Source organism: Synchiropus splendidus, chromosome 1 (genome assembly GCF_027744825.2).
Source record: "Synchiropus splendidus isolate RoL2022-P1 chromosome 1, RoL_Sspl_1.0, whole genome shotgun sequence".
NCBI classification, from domain to species: domain Eukaryota; kingdom Metazoa; phylum Chordata; class Actinopteri; order Syngnathiformes; family Callionymidae; genus Synchiropus; species Synchiropus splendidus.
Genome location: NC_071334.1, coordinates 7,410,424 through 7,433,084, shown reverse-complemented (window position 1 = coordinate 7,433,084; position 22,661 = coordinate 7,410,424). Strand labels below are relative to the sequence as shown.

General features: G+C 46.6%; 2 protein-coding genes across 4 annotated transcripts in view; one reads left to right on the top strand and one right to left on the bottom strand.

Moving 5' to 3' along the window:
- Window positions 1–237: 237 nt before the first annotated feature.
- LOC128757768 (transmembrane protein 125) lies at window positions 238–19,976 on the top strand. Of its 3 annotated transcripts, none has more exons than XR_008414399.1 (4): window positions 238–421; window positions 11,093–11,687; window positions 16,890–19,857; window positions 19,952–19,976. XR_008414399.1 is itself a non-coding variant. In XM_053863291.1 (3 exons), exon 3 carries the CDS (start codon window positions 17,013–17,015, stop codon window positions 17,709–17,711), a length of 699 nt encoding a protein of 232 aa, XP_053719266.1. In that variant the 5' UTR covers window positions 238–421; window positions 11,093–11,687; window positions 16,890–17,012; the 3' UTR covers window positions 17,712–19,929. The 3 variants fall into 3 exon arrangements, 1 of the variants encoding a protein (XP_053719266.1); XR_008414400.1 differs by lacking the exon at window positions 19,952–19,976 and having other exon boundaries at window positions 16,890–19,410; window positions 19,696–19,929; XM_053863291.1 differs by lacking the exon at window positions 19,952–19,976 and having other exon boundaries at window positions 16,890–19,929.
- Window positions 19,640–22,661, bottom strand: part of ap1m3 (adaptor related protein complex 1 subunit mu 3) — a 29,414-nt gene continuing 26,392 nt past the window's right edge. The window contains exon 12 of the mRNA XM_053863280.1: window positions 19,640–22,062. Coding sequence (XP_053719255.1) covers window positions 22,040–22,062 — 23 coding nt within the window. The 3' untranslated portion in view covers window positions 19,640–22,039. The remainder of the gene's footprint in view (window positions 22,063–22,661) is intronic.

Genomic DNA, 22,661 nt, shown 5'->3' with positions numbered 1-22,661 from the left:
ATCGATAACCCAAGACAAATATACTTACCTCCAGTAGGGTGTATGACACATGGCACAGAGTAATAACACATCAGACTGTATGTGTTACCTATCGCGTCATGTGCTGCCGCTCCTCTCCCGGGAGACCCACAGCGTTGCAGAGGTCGCTCCGCCGTCACCTCCCCGGCTCCTCCCACCGCGTCCCTCCTCCCTCCGCCGCCGTGTCCGACCACACCTGCTTCAGACCGGGGAAGTCCGTTCGGTGGAGCGGCTCGTCGGCGGCTGGACTCCGGACAGCGCGAGGGAATTGAAGTCGGGAGTCTGTATTCAACCGGAGCAGGACACGGAAGAACGACGACGCTTCGATGCCGACGATGAGAGGTTGATACCGGGCTGAATGTGAAGCCGAGCCGCGTAGAGGAACCGGAGCAGCTGATCACAGGTGACCGCAGCCACATTTCTAATTCATGACTTCTTCCACTGAACCTGCGTTTCTATGACGTTTTCATCATTTCTATGCCACTTAACCGAAGTGACAGAGTTAATACAGGTAACTACGGACACTAAATAATAAGAAGAATTATCAGCATGAAGTTAAAATGAACTCTTCATGAAATAAAAAAAAAAACAGGTTTTGCGTTTTACTTTCTGTTGTCTCTTTCACGCACAAACAAACCGAATACTTCCATGACTGTTAATGTATGGAAATGTAAAAGGAAATCTGAGTATTGAAATATTGAGGTTTAAAGTTAAATTGAAGTTAAATTCAAGGCATGAAAAGGGATTTGTCAATGCTATGTCTTCTTCACCAGTGATAATATTTTGGTGACCAATCAATTAATGAAGAGAAACTTGTGAGTGCCTGAACACACACACGTTTGTATCTCTATCCTTGTGGGGACCTCTCATTGCCGTAACCCATTCCCCAGCTTCTCACCCTTCACCTAACCACCCACGTTATTTTGAAGTCTTCACCCTGAAATTGACGCTTAACCCCGTGGGGTCCAGCGAAGGGCCCCACGAAGAGATAGAGACCCCACAAGGAGGAGTTTTCCCTGAAATTGAACCTCACTAGGATAGATATACTTAAACTCACTCATACACACAAGTGCGCGCGCGCACACACACACACACACACACAGTGCCTGTTATTGTGCGGCTAGAGGCATAATATCGCTTTTGAGTGTGTGTATTTTTGTGTTTAATCTGTTGTTTTCGTGACTCAGCCATGGTTCAAGCATCCCTTTTCAGCTGCGAGGACCTTTCAGCTATGAGGACCTTTGGGCTGAGTGCCTTCTTTTTAGGTCCTACACGCGATTTTAGCACCCGAATCTATGCTCCAGTCCTCCAACGTGTGACGGCTGTGAAAGCTGGCCTTCGCCTTAGCACTTAGAATAGATGAGATACTGGAAAGGAAGCAGGAAATGGAAGCCATTACGAATACTGGTCCAAATGAAATTTGGAATGACTGAAACAATATTTGCTAATTTGCTAACATGAAGTACAACTGCCGTGTTTTAAATTAAACATCAGATTGCGCTCGTCTCCCAGTGTAAACGAGGAAGTAAAACACGACCTTTGGACTCTTGGGATGTTGACCACATAAAACTGACATCATCATCCTACTTTCATACAGCTGCAGGTCTGTTTTGCAGCGCTGTGTGGAAAATCTATAAACCACAGAGGGAGTGTTGCTGTTTTCCAGTGACTGTAGCAGATCAATGCAGTGTCCAGGCATGACCCGCCGCGCTCCTATAGATCTATAATAAATGAACAGAAATGAGTCAGGACAGAGGGGCTCGGTCATCATCATCGTGACTTTTAAAGAGATGTTCTGTCTCCTAAAAAGCCAGACAGAAAACAACATGGGAGGCCTCATTAGGAGGGAGCCTCCGGTCAACATGGGGCGCGCTGAGAGAGCACAGGAGAAAAACAAGGTGATTGAGTCTGTGGATGAGTGTGTGCAGCAGCTCCTCCGCTCATTGGTGGAGTGACATGAGCTGTGCAGGTGAGTGCTGCAGGTGTGTGACATGGATGCCGGCCTCAGAGACCAGGACAGACTCTTAAGTATCTCCCAGTGGTGTTTTGTTTCGCAGTCAGCGGACGCGCAGTGTCATGTGGTGTGTCGTCGGTGTGTTTCTCTGTAAACTGAAGTAAAAAGCTCCAACACTCAAATGATAGAGTTGTGCTGCTACTCTCCTTAGAACTTTCTGTAGCAACTACTGCCATTATTATCATCGCAGTCATTTTATTGACCTTAAAGCACTCAAAATGCGCCGGTTTCGACTGCGTGTCCGCAGCTCCGCCTACAGAGCCGATCTCTGGAGGAGCGGAGACGAGAAGCAGCAGCTGAGACCGGCTGTGGTGTCAGAACTTTTGAGCACTTTAATGTCAATAAAAGATGTGAGGGGTTGATGATTCCAGTTCAGAACATTGGCCAGTTTGTTTCATGAGTCAGTCTCCATGCTTGAGCCCGTTTTGCAAACTAGTTTAGAAGTGATCCTCATGCATTTTTAAGCCTTTCTACGGCACAGACAGCACCACTGCACCCGCGGCTTATATGTTATATGTATATGTTTTCCTTCTTAAATTTAATGGGTGTGGCTATTATTCCAGTGCGCATTATAGTCCAGAATTTACGGTACCTCTCATGATTAAAAACTAGCCTGTTTATTGCCACCAACTCAGTAAATGTCAAAACGTCTCCACTACTTCCTTGTTTCTCTGTTGCTTCTTGATTGGCTGTGTTCTGTTCAGGGGGGGCAACGTTTCAAACTATCCTGGCAGAAACACTGCAGTTTTACTCCTGCTACTACCTCTACCACTACTGTGACTATTGCTTTACTACAGCTGCTTATGCCACTATCCTATTATGACTACTACAGTTCCTATTCAGACTAAATGGAGTTATGTTTCAGTACATTTCATGACCTCCCCAGTATCGGTGCAGTGCTTTAAATGACCTCCAACAGAACAGTGGTTGTGCATACTGTATGCAGCATCACCACAGCAGCTCTTGTGCTCTGTGAGAGTCCGGCCAACAGCTGTTGCAACGCAGACGAGCAGCAGCAGGAGCGACACACTGACAGGTCTCTACTTCAATTTTAGGACGACATGAGCTGATTTGCCTTCACTGGAGTTCAGACTTATGTCTGGCAGCAATATTCCAGCACGCTGCGGTCTGACAGCCACTTTTGTTCTCTTGACACAGGAGGACTGCAAATACTGGAGTCTGAAAATAGAGGTTATTACGATGCTCTTATTTTTGTACCTCCATATGCAGATCTCTGAAGCAGCACATCGCTGGCAGTGGACACGGGTCAGTGGAACATGATTTTAACTGTGTACAGAGTCACACATTAGTGTTGTACGTGTACAGCAAAATGCTGTAAATATTTTCTTGATTTATTATTTATCATCATACCAGAGTCGCTAACAGTCAGTGACCAGCACAGACACGCTGGCTGAGTGCTCCACAGAGTTTGAATCTTGTGAGTGAATGGAAAGTAAAAGGCAAGAGCAGCATTGACATTAAAAACACTTGAAGGCTTCAGGGGCGGGACTCTGGGATAACATGGCCTCCACACTCAGAGCTTTCAAGACAAGCTGCGTCTCTTGGAGATGGAGATGTTACACCAGTTCTCTGCCATATTCGCTGAAACACAGCGCCTCAATTTGAGGCCCGGATAACTTGATCTGTTCTGTTGAGAGTGGACGATGACAAAGCAGCTTTAAGTGTTCTGCTGCTCAGAGTGCAGACCTCCGCCAAGCAAGGAGAGGTCAGCCACTGACGTAGAAGGCCGCTGCAAAACATGCCACTCTTCCAGTCCTGGTACTCGAGCTGCCACTGTTTACTATTAAAACAGTCCCATCTCTTTCGAACTAGTGAAGGATTGGGCCTGTTGTCAACACCAACTTCTTACATCTGTAAAGCTTCCTTTATTTGGTAACTCAGGTCATCACATACAGTGTATGCTGAGTTCATTGGACTGAATCTTCTTTCTTTCCTCATGTCCCAGTGACCACATTGCCAGACTACAATCAAACGGAGAAAATTGGGCGAAAACAGTGCGTTTTGAGCACTTTAAGGTCAATAAAACGACGAGGCTCAATATTTTGGCAGCATGAGGTTCTTTAGCCTGTAAGAATCTATATATTAGCCGCGTCGCTGTATAAGCCGCAGGGTTCAGACCGCAAGAAAAAAGTAGTCTCTTAAAGTCCAGAAATTACAGTATTTCGATTCAAAGACAACAGTTGGACTCAGCAGCTTAATCTAGCCAGTGCCTTCGCACGACTCATCTGCGCACGTAGACATGGTCGCTGAGTGATTTTTAGGAAGAGAGCACCCTTGTTTCCACTGTAACAGGCTGTGCTGAGCCTTGATGCACCGTGGTCCCATGACCGCTTCAGTTCCAGTGAGTGTTTCCACCAGACGTGCTTCTTCTATGGAGGCTCCTGGAAAGTGCTAACATACGCTATAGACATTGTTTCCGCTGACAGATCGGAGAACCATGCCAATCCAGAGAAGATGAATGTTCAGGCAGGAAGTCAGTCGCTAAAAAATAGTGATGGGTTGATGAGGTTTCATGAAACAGTGTGTTCATTTTCAGAGGCCACCAGATGGCGCTGTCTGCTGTAAAATGTTTGGACTTGAACTTCTAATTCATTGAAAGCTCGCATCATCTCTGAACCAAGAGCACCATTTAGTGGCCTCTGAAAATGAGGACACTGTTTCATCGACCTTGCAACACTGTTTCATGATGCCTCATCTACCTATCACTCATAAAAAGCAAAGTAAAACACTATATGTAGACCTTAAATCACATTGTACTCACATTGTAAAAAAACATGGTGGTGGATCTCAATTGATACTTCACACCACAGTGGCCACAATGTTGGTTTATTTTTTTTATTTTGTGTGCAGCGGAGATGTTGTACTTAGCTTGTCATGGAGGTGGCATCACTCCATCATGCTGCGTCGGACTGGGCAGCTTAATCCAGCTCTTGCCTTGGTCAAGCTACTCTCTGCATCTAACCGTGGTGACACAGCTTTTACCGCCAACTTCACCATCAGAGAGCAGAACAGAGGTCGCTTCCTTCTGACATTTAGGAAGCAGAGAACTTGCAAGTTATCCATTTAAACCTGTGTTTGCATCTGAACTTTTCTGAACAAAAGCACTCTGTGACCTTTAAACAAACTGTTCTGGGTGAAGCCAGTTTGCATGTGCAGCAGCAGGAACAGAATTTGAAAGAAACTGAAATCCAATTACCCTCTCCTTCATACTGACTGGTTTTTAAGTGATTTACGGCGTCACGAAGCAACGCTGCTTTCACTGACCATCTCCTGTCTGGTCGAGAATCTCTGGCTTGTCTGCGTGTTCACCCCTAACAGAGCTCACATAGTCTGCCTCTGAAGAACCCTCAAAGTTTTTATTGTCCTTTTCCTGAGAAGAATATTAACAGCTGCATTAAACACCAGGACGATAAACGCAGCCCTAAACTGAGCAGCGGCGTCTGCGGCCCATTAAGGTGAGCAGGATTCATCTTCAGTGGAGAACAAAAGCTCCCCTCACATTACAGTGGACTCAGTGTAACTCACTGAGCGCCACACAGCCAATATCAAATTAGAATATGCTCAATAGCCCCTCAGGGGGAGGTGAGACGGGTTAGAGATCTTTCCTGTCGTCAGCAGGGGTGAAGCAGAGGGGGGGAGTCACATGATCATTGCCCATTGGATTAGCAGTTTAATATTGCAGGAGAACACAGATGAGCGATGTCGTCGCCTGTGCGGCGGAGGGGTTGTTCATCAAAAGTTCATTTTCAAAACAATGTTTTCTCAGCCTTGTTTTTGCCCCAAGAAATTCACTGTTGATGGGATGCATTTATGAACAACAGGAGTCGCAGTCAAGTGCCGTCCAATCACGGCACGGGAGGCGCGGTTGCTGCGGAGAAGTAGAGGGTTTTTTATGTGAAGAAATGAAAAGTGCATGTTGAGGAAATGTTGGATAATGGTTGAGATGAAATGCAAAAAATTCCTGTGTGAAACTGTAAACTCGCTTCAGGTGGTTTATTGCATGCGTTTCAATATTTACACTAACATAAACCTACACAGCACAGTTCATAGCTAACTCTGTAAAAGAATAACACATTGTTAATAAAATGCAAGTATAGAAGTAATGTAACTCAATAGAAGGTTGGGACAGCAGCGTACACAGACCAGACAGTATAGGATGGTAGGACAAAGCTCGTCTCTGCTGGTTCGCATTTGACTACTTGGGTTCAGGAGGTTTGGAGATATGGTGGTGTTGAGGCAGTGTCTGTGCTCTTGGTCACTGCCGTCTTCCATACTATATTTAGTTACTCCAGGATTGTGTGGACTTTGTTTATCGATTGTTGAGGCCAAAAATGCCTGATTTTGCAAAAGAGTTTTGCTGCAATGATGTGATCATTTATGGTTCTGGATCAACACGACAGGACCTTTGCAAATGAGCTTGTGAAAAACTAGTGTTAGCTTTTAGCCTCAAGTACAAAGAACACACACAAAAATACATAAATAAATGTCCAAGCTAAATAAAAAAAAAAGAGTCAATGTTTATGACGTAGCTTTGTTACGGAGCTCCTTACAAAGGCGGAGCCTGATGGGTTTTGGATGGGCGGAGCCTGAGAGGTAAAAGTGGGGAATGTTGGTGTGTGTGACCGGAGTTGTTCAGTGGCTCATTATGCAGCCACCTGAAACAGTAACTGCTGATATGTTCCACAGAAATAGCCTGGAGCTAGTTGGATCTGGCTGTCAGCCATGCTTGTTTACGTCCGCCCCGTATAGTGTTCGGGTCACGGCACACTGCAAGCGAGTTCCACTTTTTAGTACCATCTATTATACATTTTAATCATCATTTGGATTCAGAATTGTTCACATCCCAAATCACGACCCCACCGCTAGCATGCCGAACATTACTTTGCCATTGCCAGTCAGTTTTTTGTGCAGATTGTAGATGCCAAGATTGAATGTGGATCCTTCCAAAAACTGCTACATTGACGCAGGTGGAAGTGAATTCAGTGGAATTAGAGTCCGTACAATTCACAAAGTGAAACTGACTGCAGAGATGCTGCGAGCTAAAATTAGCCTCCAGTCATCAAAAGCAGGACTGATACTGGCTGTAGTTTGGTTTCCTCTTGCTCTTTGTAGCCCACAACTTTCACTTCTGTGTGAGACTGACACCCCCCATTCCCATACTGTATATTAAGTACCATCTATTCAGCTGTATGACAAACTCAAGTTTCTACAGCCCACATAAACAACATGGTCAGGTCCCGAGCCTTCAGTTTCACACGTGCTGCACACTTCACCAGCACCTCATTCCAAAAACGGCATGAGAATTTGGTGGTGTTTTATCAGGACGTATCGGCCCCCGTGTTTTCAGTGAAGAATCAGGCGACCTCTAACTGAAAGGGGAACAGCTGGCGCCTTTTTAGAAAAGTAGAAGCAGCGATGGAAATAAAAGGAGCAAACAACACGAGGCGACGAGAATGTTCTTTGTTATTTCCGCCTAATAACGTTTGTGTTCTGCGGCAGAATATGTTTAATGTAGAAGAAAGTTGCTCCTCCTTCGATGTCTGTTTGTAATCTGTCAGATTCATCTCCATTCAGACACATTCCGCCTCGACACCATCATTTCAGATTCTCCTCCTGGTGTTGTCTAAAGGGAAATATGGCCTGCTGCTTCTCAGCATTCAAAAATAATAGTGTGAAAATATAACTGTTTCCAGTTTGTTCTGGATGTTGGTGAGCTGAAATGAGTTATCCTCTCGTCCGTCAGCACCAAGACACTTTGGCCACCCTCCTGCTCCAAGCTCAGACAGCAACATTTCTGCTGCAGGTTTCCTTCACTTCTGAACACCCTGAACACTCTGGTGACAGTCAGCACTGGCTGAGAAACATTCAGCCAAGTTGAAACGGAGCGCGCACGGTGAACTCTGCCACACCAGTATGACTTCCTCCTCCTGAATAGGAAGTGTGACCTGGTCATTGACATGCTGAAGCTCACACATCTGACCGAGTCTGTGTGACCCAAGTTTCTTTAAGTCGCTAACTAACTTGCTAAGTTATTCAATGAAAAATCTAGGGCTGTACTGTTAGATCGGTCGGGCCGATGTCATCACGACCAAATGATAAAATAAATAATGATAAAAAATAAAATTGACGAAACAAAACCAAAACCATTTCTCCGGAAAATCACATTACTTGTGATGCTGCGCTAGATAGGGAAGCTAGCCAGCCACAATGGCGGCCGTTTGGCAATACTTCCTGTCAAGGAAAATGACAACTGTATTGCAGTTTGCAGCATGTGCAACCACGGAGTCAGTCTCCGCTGTAAACAAGGCACTTGGCCTCACACCACTGCACCAAATAGCTAAAGCTAACCGAAGCAAACCACAGGCAAAACCAATGCTCATGGAGTTCATTGTTTTGGACGAGGAGCCGTGTTCGGTTGTGGAAGCCCGGAGCTTCCAGGAGCTGATATCAGGACCCCAGATCCTCATTCCCTGGGCATGTAGTGGATGAAAAGAGGAGCAGTCTGTCAGGTTATAAGGCAACAGTCCGCTGTTTAACTCGTGATAAGTGAAGTTTATATTGAGGGTATGTTCTGTTTATTGAAAGGGAAATAAAGGTTAATTATTTTATATGAAACACTTTGCCTTTTGTATTGTTTATTTGTCATTTATTTGGCTTTAAAAGTTGCAATGTTTTCCGTACAGTGTTGTTCAGTACTATTGCTATTTAGTAGGTTCCTGTAATTAATTGAAAAAAGTTGTGACTTTAGTGAGTGATTTAGTTGAGAAAAAAAAATCGGTATCAGCCTTTATGGACTTTCAAAATGTCAATCGTATCGGCCAAAAAAATGACTCTGGGTACTCGCCTACAAAAGGTATTCCAGGCCTTGATTTTAAGTCATGATATTGAAAAGTTCCTGATAATACTTATATCGACCTGCTGAGGCTGTGAAATGGAAGGCCTCCGTCAGATCTTCTGTCTCAGTGAGGTGGAGCCACATTGATGATCAGTAACAGAACATGGTGATACAATGTCGCGGTGTACTACCTCAGGTTGAGTTGCGAGGGAGCATCTCTCACCGACTCGTGCAGCCGTCAGCGAGAGATAAGATAAAGCAGTGAGCGGTGCTGTGACAGGGAAGGAGAGAAGGCGTCGGGGACACTGCAGAGATAAGCAGAGTCTGAGTCGGTGTTTGCGAGTGGATCAGGTGTCTGCAGGTCTTTGCTGGTCCTGTCGAGTCGGGGTGATGCTGAGCCATAAAGAGCCAAATGAGCTGCTGCAGGAAGAGTGAAATTTAACCGTCTGCGAGGAACACTGGGAAATGTTTCACGTCTCAGGTGACAATAAAGTTGAGAATTAATGTCCGTGGCGAGGAAACGGCCCGCGGCTGAGAGACTCTGGGACGGAACTCAATTTGATACTGTGTTCAGCTCGTGTCCTCTGATTTGACTGACACCAGAACATGCTGCAACAATATGACGATGGTGTCAGGCGAACAAGCTAAACGCACCTTAGTAAATGAACACAGCTGACACGTCCAAGTAATAATTCATGACCCAATAGATGGAATGAGATGAGGAGCCGTCAAGGTTTAAAAAAAAAAAAAAAAAAGCAGTTGAAATGATGAAAGCACAAGGACGGGAGCCTAGTGTAAAGCTAGGTAGCTATGGCTACCGAATGTAGCTAAGCCAGTTCCAACACTTGCCCATGTCGCTTTAAAGTTTCACGCCAATAACATACAAATATTTCAGTTTTTCTATTTGCTTTGCACTGTGACAATCTTCCAATCCGCTCAATAGATAGCGGTTGCAGTCACTAGGACTTCAGTCACCAAGTCCAGTTGCAGTGCAGAGGTTTTTTTTTTTTTTTTTATGTTTTCAATTTGTTGATTTCCACTGACTGGGGAGTGATGGCACCTTATCGTTCTGAAGCGATGATGAATCTTCAAGGATGAAAGGCCGCGCATCTCTTCCCTGATACTGAAGCTGAAGAGCCTGTTCACCTGCACTTTATGGTCAACAGGATCTTACTGTGGTGTGTGACGTCAGCAAGGCACGATTCTGGTTGCTGCTTAGTGCAACACTGCACTGAATTTGACTGGAGTTTTACACTTATTTGACGTTGAACCAACTGCTGGCGTTGCATGAGCACTTCATACACATATGTATGCATGAGTCCTGCTGATGGAAGCAGCTGTCAGTCTGCTCTTAACAAGAAATGGCATCTCGTAATTGACTCCTAATTCAGGGTGATGAGCTCACATCTGTCAGTCAGGATACATGTGAAGTAAGGATGCGAGACGGAGCCGTGCAACATCAGCTGGTGAAAGAGTTCATCACCTGCTCTCAGTTTTGAGAGCACATTACTGTCCAGCAACTTGAGTCCCTCAGTCACACGACAGGGAGCTGAAGAATCACGAGTCACAGTCCGAAGCAACTTCAGTCATTCAAGGGTCCAGGGATTTTGTGAGTGTGTGAGTAGCTAGTACAGTGTTGTGTGACAGTTTAGCCTCCTGGTCAAGGCAGCGTATGTCAACATTGCATCATCGACTCAGTACACTGGACTAACAGATCTGTGTGACTCAGAGACCGGGACCGGGAAATGGGACTGGGGCTGTCGTAAAGAAACCCAGTTAACAGTCAAAGTAACTTGTGCCTTTCTTTTTTTATTTTTTTTTATTTTTTTTTGCTGTTCATTCGAGTCACTCTCTCTTAAATGTCAGGGTGAGTCAGTAGGGGTTAGAACTGCTACGTGAGAACAGAGTGACTATGAGTGACTTGTATCTGATGTCAAAAGATTCTTTTGAACTTGAACTACACTGACACGTAGCAATTTTTGATTCACTAGAGAATATTTGCTTGGTCACTCTGCTGGTTGACGTCCTTTCAACAAGCGTAGTCTCATTTGTTCCGCAGTTGGACTGAAGACTGTGACTCACCAGTGAATATCAAGAGTTAATGTATTGTGCAAGTCTGACTCACACACCTGAAATTGATAACCAAGGGATGTTCCGAAGGTCGATGTGATACAGTAACTTATTTTGTCTGTGTCTTGTCGTAGAGTCTGGGGACAGCAAGGGCAGTGACTCGGCGCTTGTCTCAGTTTCCGGACTGATTCCTCTGCTGTGAGGAGACGGGGAGAAGAATCAGCATATTTTTGCCGACGACACCGAACACGCCGTCTCCCTGTCCTCTACGCTCACAGCTTCACCCTCAGCACCCGCCACGACCCGCGGCCCAGATGACAGCTCAGACACGCGTGCCGTCGTCCCACTCCGCACGGGCCTCCTTTCCACTCCCTCCAGCCCCCGTGGCGCTTGGCACCGACGCCCATCACGCAGACAGATGGAGCCAACCCTGACCCCTCTCCTCACCCGCGGGGACGCCAAGAGAATCGACGCCTGACTAGAGGGGGGGGGGGGGAAAGGAAGAAGAAGAGGAGAGTATTGTTGTCACCACGGCAACACATCTCCTTCCGCTCCGGCAGCCGGACAGAAACAGGCTTGGGAGCAGATTTTTTTGTGTGTGAAATGAGCCTGACACTGTCACACCTTGGCCACATCCCCTGAAAACAGCAACATATGGATTGGCAGTGATTAGCGGCGACCTGTTGTGAGGCAAAGTTGGACGTGACATCTCCCTCCCCATGTGAACAGGTATGATGTCATCAGTTACACTTCCTGCTGACTGTTTACTGGACGAGCCAACGTATGAAGCCGCGGCTTCAGATCACTTTCATGAGAAAAAAGAAGTTGTGACGTATTTCAGTTGACTTTCAACCTCGCACTTCTGCAATGCGGCCACAGAAGGAGGAAACACTTCAGCCATTTACGAAGCGTTTCAACTAGGGCTGCAACTAACGATTATTTTTGTTGTAGACTAATCTATTCATTATTTTTTCGATTTGTTGACTAAACCCTTATATCATCTCACTGTGACACGCCAACACCATACATTATTAAACAAGTGTATTGAAATCATGACACATGATCCGGGAGCATGTTTTAACCCTGTGAAGCATGAAACAGTTGACAGAGAGCTCCAGTTCTTTCAAATGGAGGTCTTCATTGGTCCCTGAGAAGAGATTTAAAATCATCACGACACACATATGTGTCCACATCAGAAGGTCTTATTTGAATAATAATGTAGAACAATGTGTTCAGTGAAGCTCCCTAGTTCAGTTCTGGTTATTATGAGTCGGAGAGACACTGAAGACACTTAACTGCATCTACAACTTACAAGTTAGCTCCATGCTAGCTGTTAGCTGGAGGGTGTGTGGCGTCACAGACCAAACAAAGAACACTCTTTCATCATTCTGCCATGGTGTCGGGTTTGCTCATCCTTAAGACGCGCACTTTTCAACACTATGACCCGTCGCTGCTCAAACTCCTCCGTGACTGTGACTGAGGCGGTCAGTCGGAGGTAGGAGACGCGGAGCCAGGGGCGCGCAGCGATGGCAGCCAGTTGGAGTCAGACCTCAGTCAGGAACCCATTAAAGAAACAGAAATGAACATATAATGATTCCAGGGCAGGTGATGTTTTCTCACTGCTTCTCAATACCTACCAGTTCTCGATGCCCATCCTGCGGCCCGTGTGTGTTAACACCAACAGCAACACGATGCATCGACGCACAGATTTTGACATCGACAAATTTTGGTTGTCGAAGTTCACTAATCGTTGTAGCCCTAGTTTCAACATAAAAAGTCAATGAACAATGTTTTTTTTTTAATGGAGCCATTAGCTCTAGCCATATGGGCTGATGTGAGTCACAGTTGTGTTACGATGTGGTGACTTTGGTATCGATATAGTCCCAATCCTTTTGCAGCCCAATAGAATCTTGATCAGTTACACTGCCCCCACTATCGGCACAAGTCCACCCAAGATCTACCCCGAGGCACAAGTGTTTCTTTCTTTCATTGTGAAACCAAATCCGAGCACGTCATGTTGAAACAGTGTCTCAGACTTTCCAGCAGACGTCAGGGAGCACTTGAAAGACCCGGGACAGATGTGTCCTCTTTAGCCGGCGCTTCTGATCAGCATGCTAATCAGCCAGACGCGCAAAAAAAAAGGACCAGGCATAAACAATAAAACGACTCTAATGGGCGGCAAACTGAGTTCAGCGGAACGGCTTAACAGGAGGGGGAATACCCGAGTCCCCGAGCTTCCCGGGTAATTGGAGTGCAGTACGGAGCTTCGACTCAGAAGCACTGCTCATCCGCTGACCTTGCAGGCTTCAGAACCGAGAATGACACTCGACTGTACAATTATTCGCAGAGTTTTCCATCATTACTCAGTGCGAGAGGCGGCTCGGCTGCTCCAGACGTCCGGTCTTCATTCAGCGCAGCGTCGCGTCGCGTCACTTCAGCAGATGACCTTCGCACCATGTGGGATCGCTTTCTCATCACGAGTCATAACCGCCATCCTCTCTCGTGCGGACATGCTCCTGAGGTGTCGCCGGTGTTTAACGATTGTTTTTGATCCTGCAGCCGTTCGCAAAACTCTTTTAATGAAGCCAAATGGGAAGCTAAACGAATCATCGATAATCACACCAGGAAGATTGATCGCTTCGACCGTGCAGAGAGAAACTTTGTTTCAGTGGCAACTTCGCTAGAGTTTCAAGGACTTGAGAAGCAGCGTGTCCACCAGGTGTCATAGCTAGTCCTCAACGTTAGTCTGCCTTATCCTCCGACTCTTCTTCACCCCCCCGGAAGAACATCATGCAGCAGACCACTGAACCAAGCAGGTTGTTTTTTATTCAACTTCAACAGTCAATATACACAAGTCACCTCGAGTGGCCTCCAACATCGTCCGCCTTTTTCTCGCTTTGCTTCTGTGTCACTTGTGCTGCTGCTGTAGCATAGACAAAATGCCGACCAATCAAATGCACGAAGAGAGAAGTCGATCGACCAATAACAAGGTCACGCTTGTGTCAGAACCTTTCCTATTGGTCAGCATTTTCACAAACTCAAGACGTGTCCAGAAAACAGTAGCAATGATAGTAATGTCATGACCGTCTTCTGTTGGCATTGCACCTGTGACGCTAACTTTCTCGTACCTTGAATACTTTTTCTTTTAAGTTAAATTTTTGCCTTTTAAGGCTGCGTTGTGTTATGGTGTAGTGCATGACTTCCAGAGAGACACAGAGAGAGTGAATTTGATCATAGAAAAAAGAGTGATCAGCAAGGTTAATAAAACCAACAAGTCAAGACACAGGAAAGAAAAAAGTCCATCATACAACTGGAGCGTCAGTTGTAAAGAAAAAACAAACCTGACAGATTAGTTATTTCAGACTTACCGTTGGATTTGTTCACCCTGGTGGAGGGGAACATCGACCTCCAAAAATCCTAGCATGTTGGGTGCTAGGGTATAAAGACCTTCCTTCCTTGGGTACTCAGCACACACACACACTGAGATGGCATTTATTTATTCACTTGCACCTGCTCTCTCTTTGTTTTTAGACTGTGGGAGGAAACCAGAGTGTAAACAGCCTCTTTGTAAGCTGCTGTTGTGCTCTTTGTTTTTGTCACCTTATCGGTTCATCTGCACCTCAGTCACACATACCTCAATTACGCTGCTATTTCTGTAGCCGTACGAGTCAGCGGTGAGACTCGAGCCGTCCTGCTGGGATTAATTAGCGACCCGACAAACACGCACTCGTACCAACACAATACAAAGCGAATGAAGCGTCATCCGAGCAGAGCAAACACGAGTGCGTGATGAGAAACTGCCAAGTCAGGAGCGACACTCTTGCCGAGTACCTGCCCTCCACTCCTCTTGCAGGACACACAAACACGCTGTGACCACACATACACCACCTCCTGTATTCAATAAACACCTCTCTGCACTTCACACTGTTTGTGTCCCCGTCATCGCTGCTGCGTCTCGGTAGGCTCTCCTTTATTAGGTGGAAGTTTGGGAGCTCCAGGAGCCTGTTGACCTTGTTCATGTTGGCAACATTTTTCTTTTGTGCTGTTTGAAAATATTGCCAATGAAGAAAGTACCATAATTTCCGAACTATAAGCCGCTACTGTTTTCTCGCGGTCTGAACCCTGCGGCTTATACAGTGACGTGGCTCATATATGGATTTTTACAGGCTGAAGAGTGTCAGACTGCCAAAATATTGAGCTTCCTCACATCAAACTGATGACATCACAGGCGTTTTATTAAAGCGCTCAAAATGAGTTGTTTTTGCCCGGTCAGCAGCAGCTGAGACGGGGTGTGGTGTCGGAACTTGGGACACATTTTGAGCGCTTTAATGTCAATAAAAGGTGTGAGGAGTTGATGATTCCAGTTCAGAACATTGGCCAGTTTGTTTCCTGAGTCAGTCTCCATGCTGGAGCCCGTTTTGCAAACTAGGTCAGAAGTGATCCTCATGCATTTTTAAGCCTTTCTACGGTGCAGAGAGCACCACTGCACCCGCGGCTTATAGACCTCTGCGGCTCATGAAAACAAGACCCGTTTTTTTTTTTAAAGAAGCAAAGACGCATCCATCAGTTTACATTATATCTGTGAGATACAGAATTTGAATCCAAGGCTGAAAAAAAAAGCATCCATTCATCCTGAAGTGAAGAGCGGCTGAGAGTGCGGGGACCCGGATCGCGCCTCTCTGCTGAATGTTAGAAATGACAAGCTGTCGACAGCGTGACCTTGAGCCTGTTTGTTTGTAGTCATGTTGCTTGTTTGTGGATACGCGTGATGAGGGAGCCAAAATGTGCTGAGGGCAGGAAACATGAAGATTAAGAGCAGGAGGGGGAAGGAGGGAGCAAATAATGTAGGGATAAGCATCTGCATGATTGATCTGTCGTCAAACAGCACAGTGTCAGGCGAGGGCAGGAGGAGAATCCACAATAGCACCGACAGCTGGAAGAAAAACTGGATGACTTCACTTGTACGCCGTCTATGGAGCAGTGCTCATGGAAAGCAGATTATTCCCTCCTTCTTCTAGTAGTCATCATCAACTCATAATTCCATCTCTGTATTAACATTTAACATCCAGCATCTGTAAGACCCATGATCCTTGCTTCAGCATTGTAGCATGAGCACTTGGTGTCATTCACTTTGCCTAGTCCATTGCAATGCCACTCCAGACAGATGGGTTGGTGTATTGGGGACACCCTTTGAGCCCCTCAGTGAAACTTAATAGAAACTCATACAGTGCAGTACTCAGATCATTAAAGGGGTCAGAGACACTGCGACGGAAAATGAAGATCTGTGATCTCTTGTCTCGCAGAAGACGCCACGTCGGTTTCGTAACAGGAGGTTGAAAGGTTGAAGAGCCTTGCTGACTCCAATCTCTGTTTTAAGGCTGTAAACAGTGTCATAGTTACTTCAGGCCATTGTCAGCGCAGCTATGTCGTAACATCTGTTGCTATAGAAACACACCAGCAGCCTCCTTTGATGACTGACAATATGAGTCACGTCGGATTTTTCTTAACCTTCTTGCCCTGATTTGTTCTGTTTAAATATAAACAGATGTCCACTGTTGAGCAGAGTTGTCAGCCGAGCAGAGAAAGCTGTCGAATGCTTTACATTTACAACAGGACAGGACAGGATTGGTTATAGTGAGATGAAGGAGGCGAAGAAGAGAGTGCAGGCAGGGTGGAACAGGTGGAGATGACTGTGGCATCGGAGAGAGGAGAGGTCACTGTCATGATGGTCATGTCATTTACAGACTCAGGAGTCATAGAAGAGTCGGAGATGAAGCTAGTGAGGTTGTTCGTGGGAGTGACTGGAAAGGTCTCGGTGACAAATGAGTAGATCGGCTCACGTGGAGACCAAGTCAGGGAGGAGAGTGATGTCAGGGATGGATACACGATGATGTTAAGTCTATCTCATCTAACCAAAGGTGTGTCTTTCAGGCGGACCGTCCCTGCCCTGGATATCATGTGACTTGTGAATGTCCGACGCACCTGAACTTCTCCTGAGTGGATTTGATCTCCTTCTGAGGTGGCGCTGTTTTTCCTTTCGTCGAGGGAAGAGACATGTCAGAAATGGACGACTTTCCCCCCTTGAGGGAACCCAGAGACTCGGACGCCGGCCTGGGCGGGCCTGCCGACCCGGCGCAGATCCAGAACAACATCCTGGAGGAGCAGGTGGAGCTGTGGTGGTTCAGGGATCCAGGGAAGTCTCTGCTCTGCTATTGCGTGGCAGTCTTCCTCATCCTGGGCTGTGGCCTCGGCGGCGTGGGCCTGCTGTCCACTACGACCAGTATCTCCAGCGAGTGGCGCTTGGGCGCTGGCACCGCCCTCTGCCTGCTGGCGCTCGGGGTCCTGCTGAAGCAGCTGCTCAGCTCGGCCGTGCAGGACATGAACTGTGTCCGCAGCAGGCAGCAGGTCGACATGCTGAAGAGCGGCGGGCTGTCGGACCTGCTGGTGGTCCTGATCACCGGCCTGTCCCTGCTCATCTGCGGGGGGGTTCTCCTCCACCTGGCCTTGGTCAACCACATGCCCAAACCGGGTCAAGCCCTCAATGACATGTACATTTCTGGAGTGGTGCTGCTGGCCGGAGGAGGAGCCGCCGTTTTAGGCGTCGCCATATACACGCTGGTGGTTGTTCTGTTGCAGAGAACGCGGCACGGACGGCGGCTGGTGGACCGAGTCTTGACCATCTTCACCGTCTCCGGCCGCATGGACCACCAGGCACGACGAGAGACCACGTCCAGCCTGGCCAACCTCATATGAACCGCAGAACTGCTCTCAACAGCCGCCACTGAAAATGTCTGGATCTGACATGAACACCAGCTGGTACTAAGCACAAGACGGCGAGGCTGCAGGTAGCAGGACGTGCGAGCAAGAGACCACGTGATCCATTTGTGCGTCTGCTGACGCTGTATGCTACGCGCATCAATGACTTTTGAATAGTGGGAGCTTCCAGTCACACAGAAGATGAGGGCTTTGAAATGCATCTTCTGGGTTTAGAGAGATCATGGTCGCGTGTCTGTGTGGAATCACTGAAAGATCCAACAAAGAATCATGAATCACTTGGTCGTGGCAACCACAGTCTGGAGCTTTCAGGAGACCATGAACCTGCAGCCTTATCCTGCCGATGTTTTAAATAACAATGAAATGAGACACATTTCAAAAGGATGCATGACGTCAAATTACAATGTTTACCTTCAAAAAAATCTTAAGTTGCCTATTTCAGTTGATTTACAATGTAAAATTGACCATAATTGAGGAGTCGTCACATGAAACTAAAGAAAGGAATAAGTTGACAAACCAAATTCAGTAGATTCAAATGAGCAAGGAAAACCCAACTTGACTGCACCAAAGTGAATCACAAGCTTCATATCACCTTTCTGCTCTCTGGAAATGACAGCAAAAAACAAACAGGCGGTGGCTTCGTGCTCGGTCCTGCCACCATCATCACCTCAAAGATGAAGCCTTCTTGAAGTGAGAGCATGTTCTTCCTCCTCTTCTATAACGGCGACTTGAAGCTCAAAATTTTGTCTCAGCATTAGCTAAAATCTTGACTCAGCAATAGCTAACAACGGCATAGATCGCATCGCGGAGCCAATGGCTACACGGAAGAACATAATACACAAAATAGCTTTCCGTCGTGGATGTTTCAGATGATTCACTTGTCGATAGGTGAAATATGTCCGTGTTCTTACAGTCCAGGGCCTCAGGCTGGGACCATATATATGGAGATTGTGCCAGTGAACTGGCTCACTTCTGGTCTGTGTGGTCGAACAGTTGGCTGCCTTCACATCACAGTTCACAGTCGTCGCATCCAAGCAGTGCAGATGGTGCTTCTCTCCTCAAAAAAAAAGCTGTTGACTAAAACAAAACCCTGACCATCGGAAACAACAACAACCCAAATATTCACAGTCCTTGCTGCTGAACCAACCCTGCCCCCCAGGTGAGACGTTCCTTCATGCTGAGATGTGACTTTAAACTTTGTTTATCTAAGTTACCAAATTCAACAAGTGTATCTTGGTTTTTCAACTGATCCAATGAGTTGTTTTTAGGGGTGGGAGCTCAATGGGTTGAGCGCCATATATACTGTACTAATCCTGGGGTGGGCTCCACCCTGCCGAAACCTTTTCCTAAACTAAACCATCGTGGGTTTTACATGCTGCTGGGTGGGATTGGAACTAGGGGGCCGGGTCGGGCCTGGTGCGACTCCACCTATTGGTTCTGCAGCGAGGAGCGCTTGAATTATTCTCTGCTGTTCCGTTTCTTGGTACATTCACTTCCTTCTATGACCTAGCGTGTGAAGTTCACGCAACAACCCTCTGAAGATCCGCCATTTTATTTTTGAGGGTCAAGCTTCAGTCTCCTGGAAGCTGTGGACGTTCACCCTCTCTGGTGATTTTCAAGAGACATGTGGTGGCTCAACTCAGCATTTACTTCGAATCAAGTGCTCCTGCTGTTGTCAGTAAGTGCTGACCTCGACAGTATTTCGAAGGATGAAATTGGTTTTTAAAAGCACACTCGAGCTGCAGAGGCTAAAGAAGAAAAAAAACCATGTTGCAGAACTGTAAACAGATGACAAGATAAAGGGGGGAAACTGGCGGCGTCGCTCAGCTAAACCGACCGCGGGGTCGTGGAAATGCCACGACATCTGTGTTTTTCTCGTGTCCTCTGGCCACACATCTGCCACAATTACTGAGCTATTTTGGGGGTTTTGAGGACAGATCTCAGTTCTTTTCTCTACATCCAGGCGAGATCAGGACTGAGGAGGCCCGGACTCATTCAAACCTCCTCCAGTGTTTTAGTGTCCTGTCACCGTGCAGTTGGGCTGCAGGCTGGGAGGAACCACAGCCCCTGGCTGCAGTGTGCGACGACTTGAGGGATGAGTTTCTGGGATTACAGCACTTTGAATGTAAACAGCAATTGTTTATCTGAGCATGGGCAAAAACTTGTTTTTCATAAAGCTCCTTTAAAATACTCTGTGTTCTTTTTCTTTCATGCACAAGTCAGATAGGTTGCAGCCGACCTGGCACGTCTCAGTCTGTGGGGGCGGAGCTCCTGACTTCCTCAACAGCGCCGCACTTCCTCCCTCTGTCATCGGCTTCTCCTAGATCTCCAAACACACAGCGCCGCGCCTTCTCTATCAACATCCTCAAGACACACACTGACCAGCTCCTTCATGAGACCAGCAGAGCCCACGGCAGGGAAACGCCTGGTGTTGTTTCACAAGCAGATTTTGGATCTGAATATAAGCACAGAGACTGAGATCAGGATGCTTCACTTGTGTTTGAAAACATTTCCCACCAGTTCAGAGTGAAACTGTTCTGGGGGAACAAAAGACTTTCTGACGTCAGATTAATGGGCTCTAAAGAAAAAAAAACATGAGAAAAAAAAGTGAGTTCAGCGTCTGATACTGCAGTTGTTTTATCAGTCTGAACATAGTGTTTGGCTGGGAGACGCGGCGGGTCACACAGATAACCATTGTTGCTGCGATGACAGACTGCGAGCGGCGGAACGGAGCGCAAGGTGGCTGCTAGCGGCGGCTGGCATCACGTAGTACTGTTCTCTCTCACACACATGCTTTTGTATCTCTATCCTAGTGGGGACCTCTCTTTGCCATAACCCTTTCCCCAGTCACTCCCCCTAAACCTAACCATCCAAAACACATGGCTCACCTTAACCAGGACTCTGAACCAAACCTAAATCGGAACATTGAGCAGCCAAGTCAGAGGCGACCATTCGGTGGAAAGTGCGGTCAGACAAATCACAACCAGTCATCACATGAGTGGTCCACAAACAAGTCCAGAACAAGGTACAAAAACACTTTATTTCCCTTCACTTCCAGCAGACAGACATGTTGATAAATTAAACATGAGCACACATTAAAATTCTGACGTAACAGATCAATCCTCTATTCTGACACAGACCACCCGAACAAAGCTCTAACAAGAGAACCAGAGTGATGACTCGGCCTTCGCGCCCTCGTCCACAGGGAGCTGGCGGATAGAACCTCAGAGAGGAGGGTTCACCCCGGGCACAAGGACGCAGCTCCCAGCGGAGCACGGCGTTGTGTTACACTGAGAACGCCTGCGACAATATTGTGGCGGATTAATCATTGATGCAGCTGCTGGTGTGACTTTCAGTTCACTGGAGACGATGAGAAAAGGTGATGATACATCCCTTTTTTTTTCTTGATGGAAACAGCAGGAGTGACAATGATGCTTGCACAGACTCCAAAGAGACAAGTCTGTTCCTGTGAGCAGTAAATGAAGTTACAGAGGAACTTTTCTCCGAGTCAGCACTTCATTCCACACATCAGGCCTATTTAGCAGGACGGGACATTCATTTATGGTGGGAAATACCTCTGTATTGAAGGATGAAAATCAGCATCAGAGGTTGTACATTTGATCAAAAACTGTTTTGGACCCTTTGCATCTATTGACTCATACAGTGTGGGAGATATTTTTATACAAACCACATTTATAGTAGTAGTAAATACATGTTCCAATCTACTCCATATGTTATTATAGCAACACATTTTAATGAAGGTGAAGTCATTCTTATGTGAGTTGTTCCGATTTTCTCGTAACAATTTCGAAACAAAGAATTTGTCAGTTTGATTTGAAGCCAGACCAATTCCCTGTTTCAGTGGGGCACTTCTCATTTTCTCATGTTTCCTTCACCTTCATGGCACTTGACGCTTGCATGTTTTATTCAGTGAACACGTAGAAGTGGCTCAGAGGTTTACAGTCAGATTCCAAATGACCTGCGAGTGACACATTTACGAGCTGAAGAGAGAGATTTGACCATGAAACTCATTTTCAGCAGATGGGCCCAACACCACAGACATAGTTGAAGAAAGAAAGGTCAGGCATCATCCAGTCCATGCTGAACCGAAGTATCTCATCACATCTCACTGGTTCCCCTCAGAAAACCGGTCCTTTTAGAGGCACATTTGATAAAAACACATCCAATAAAACCGCCCCACCAGTCCGCTCCACAACGTCAAAAAGAATAGAAAAGAAGGTGGTGAGAGCAGGCGATACCTTCCTGCTGCCTGCTGCCAGTGTCCACCCACAGGAAGACGGGTCCCTTCAGTTGGTCCTCAGCTGGTAATCTGTCCCCAGGGAAAAACAAGGACAGGGATTTCTTTCAGACTGTGGTTGAACTCACTGGGGAGACTGGCAGTAAAAGCAGCATCTGCCTGATGCAGGTCACTGAAAACAGCGAGACTTGCAGCAATGTTGATGACGCGTTTAAACAAGTGAAGCGGCATAATATTGAGAGATGTTGTGTTTCATAATGGTTAAATAAAAGCAAAGACCAGGCAGTTACATGTGTGACGTCAGCGGATTTATCACGACGGAGAGCGAGTGTGAGCCACGCTGCGCTCCACTGAATTAAACCGACTTCAACGATGAATAACACGCGACACACATCTAGTGTAGGTCAGTGGTTCCCAACTTCTGGAGCTGAAATACTTTTCACACACACACAGTTGTTGGCCTTCATGCTGTCAGCAGCCAGTATTTTGAGACACAGTACGCACTGTGGTCTCTCCTCATTACAGGTTGTACAGGTGAAGCCGTAGACAAGAGAGGACTCGCTATATTTTCACGTCTGGTTGGCTGACTTCGTCATCTGCTTCGCATTCATGGGACGTCCTCTCTACTAGCATTGAACATGTGTTCCTGTATTGTTTACATTTTTAAACGG

Coding starts and splice junctions, on each gene's coding strand:
- LOC128757768 (XM_053863291.1), top strand. CDS start 17,013: ATGTCAGAAATGGACGACTTTCCCCCCTTGAGGGAACCCAGAGACTCG.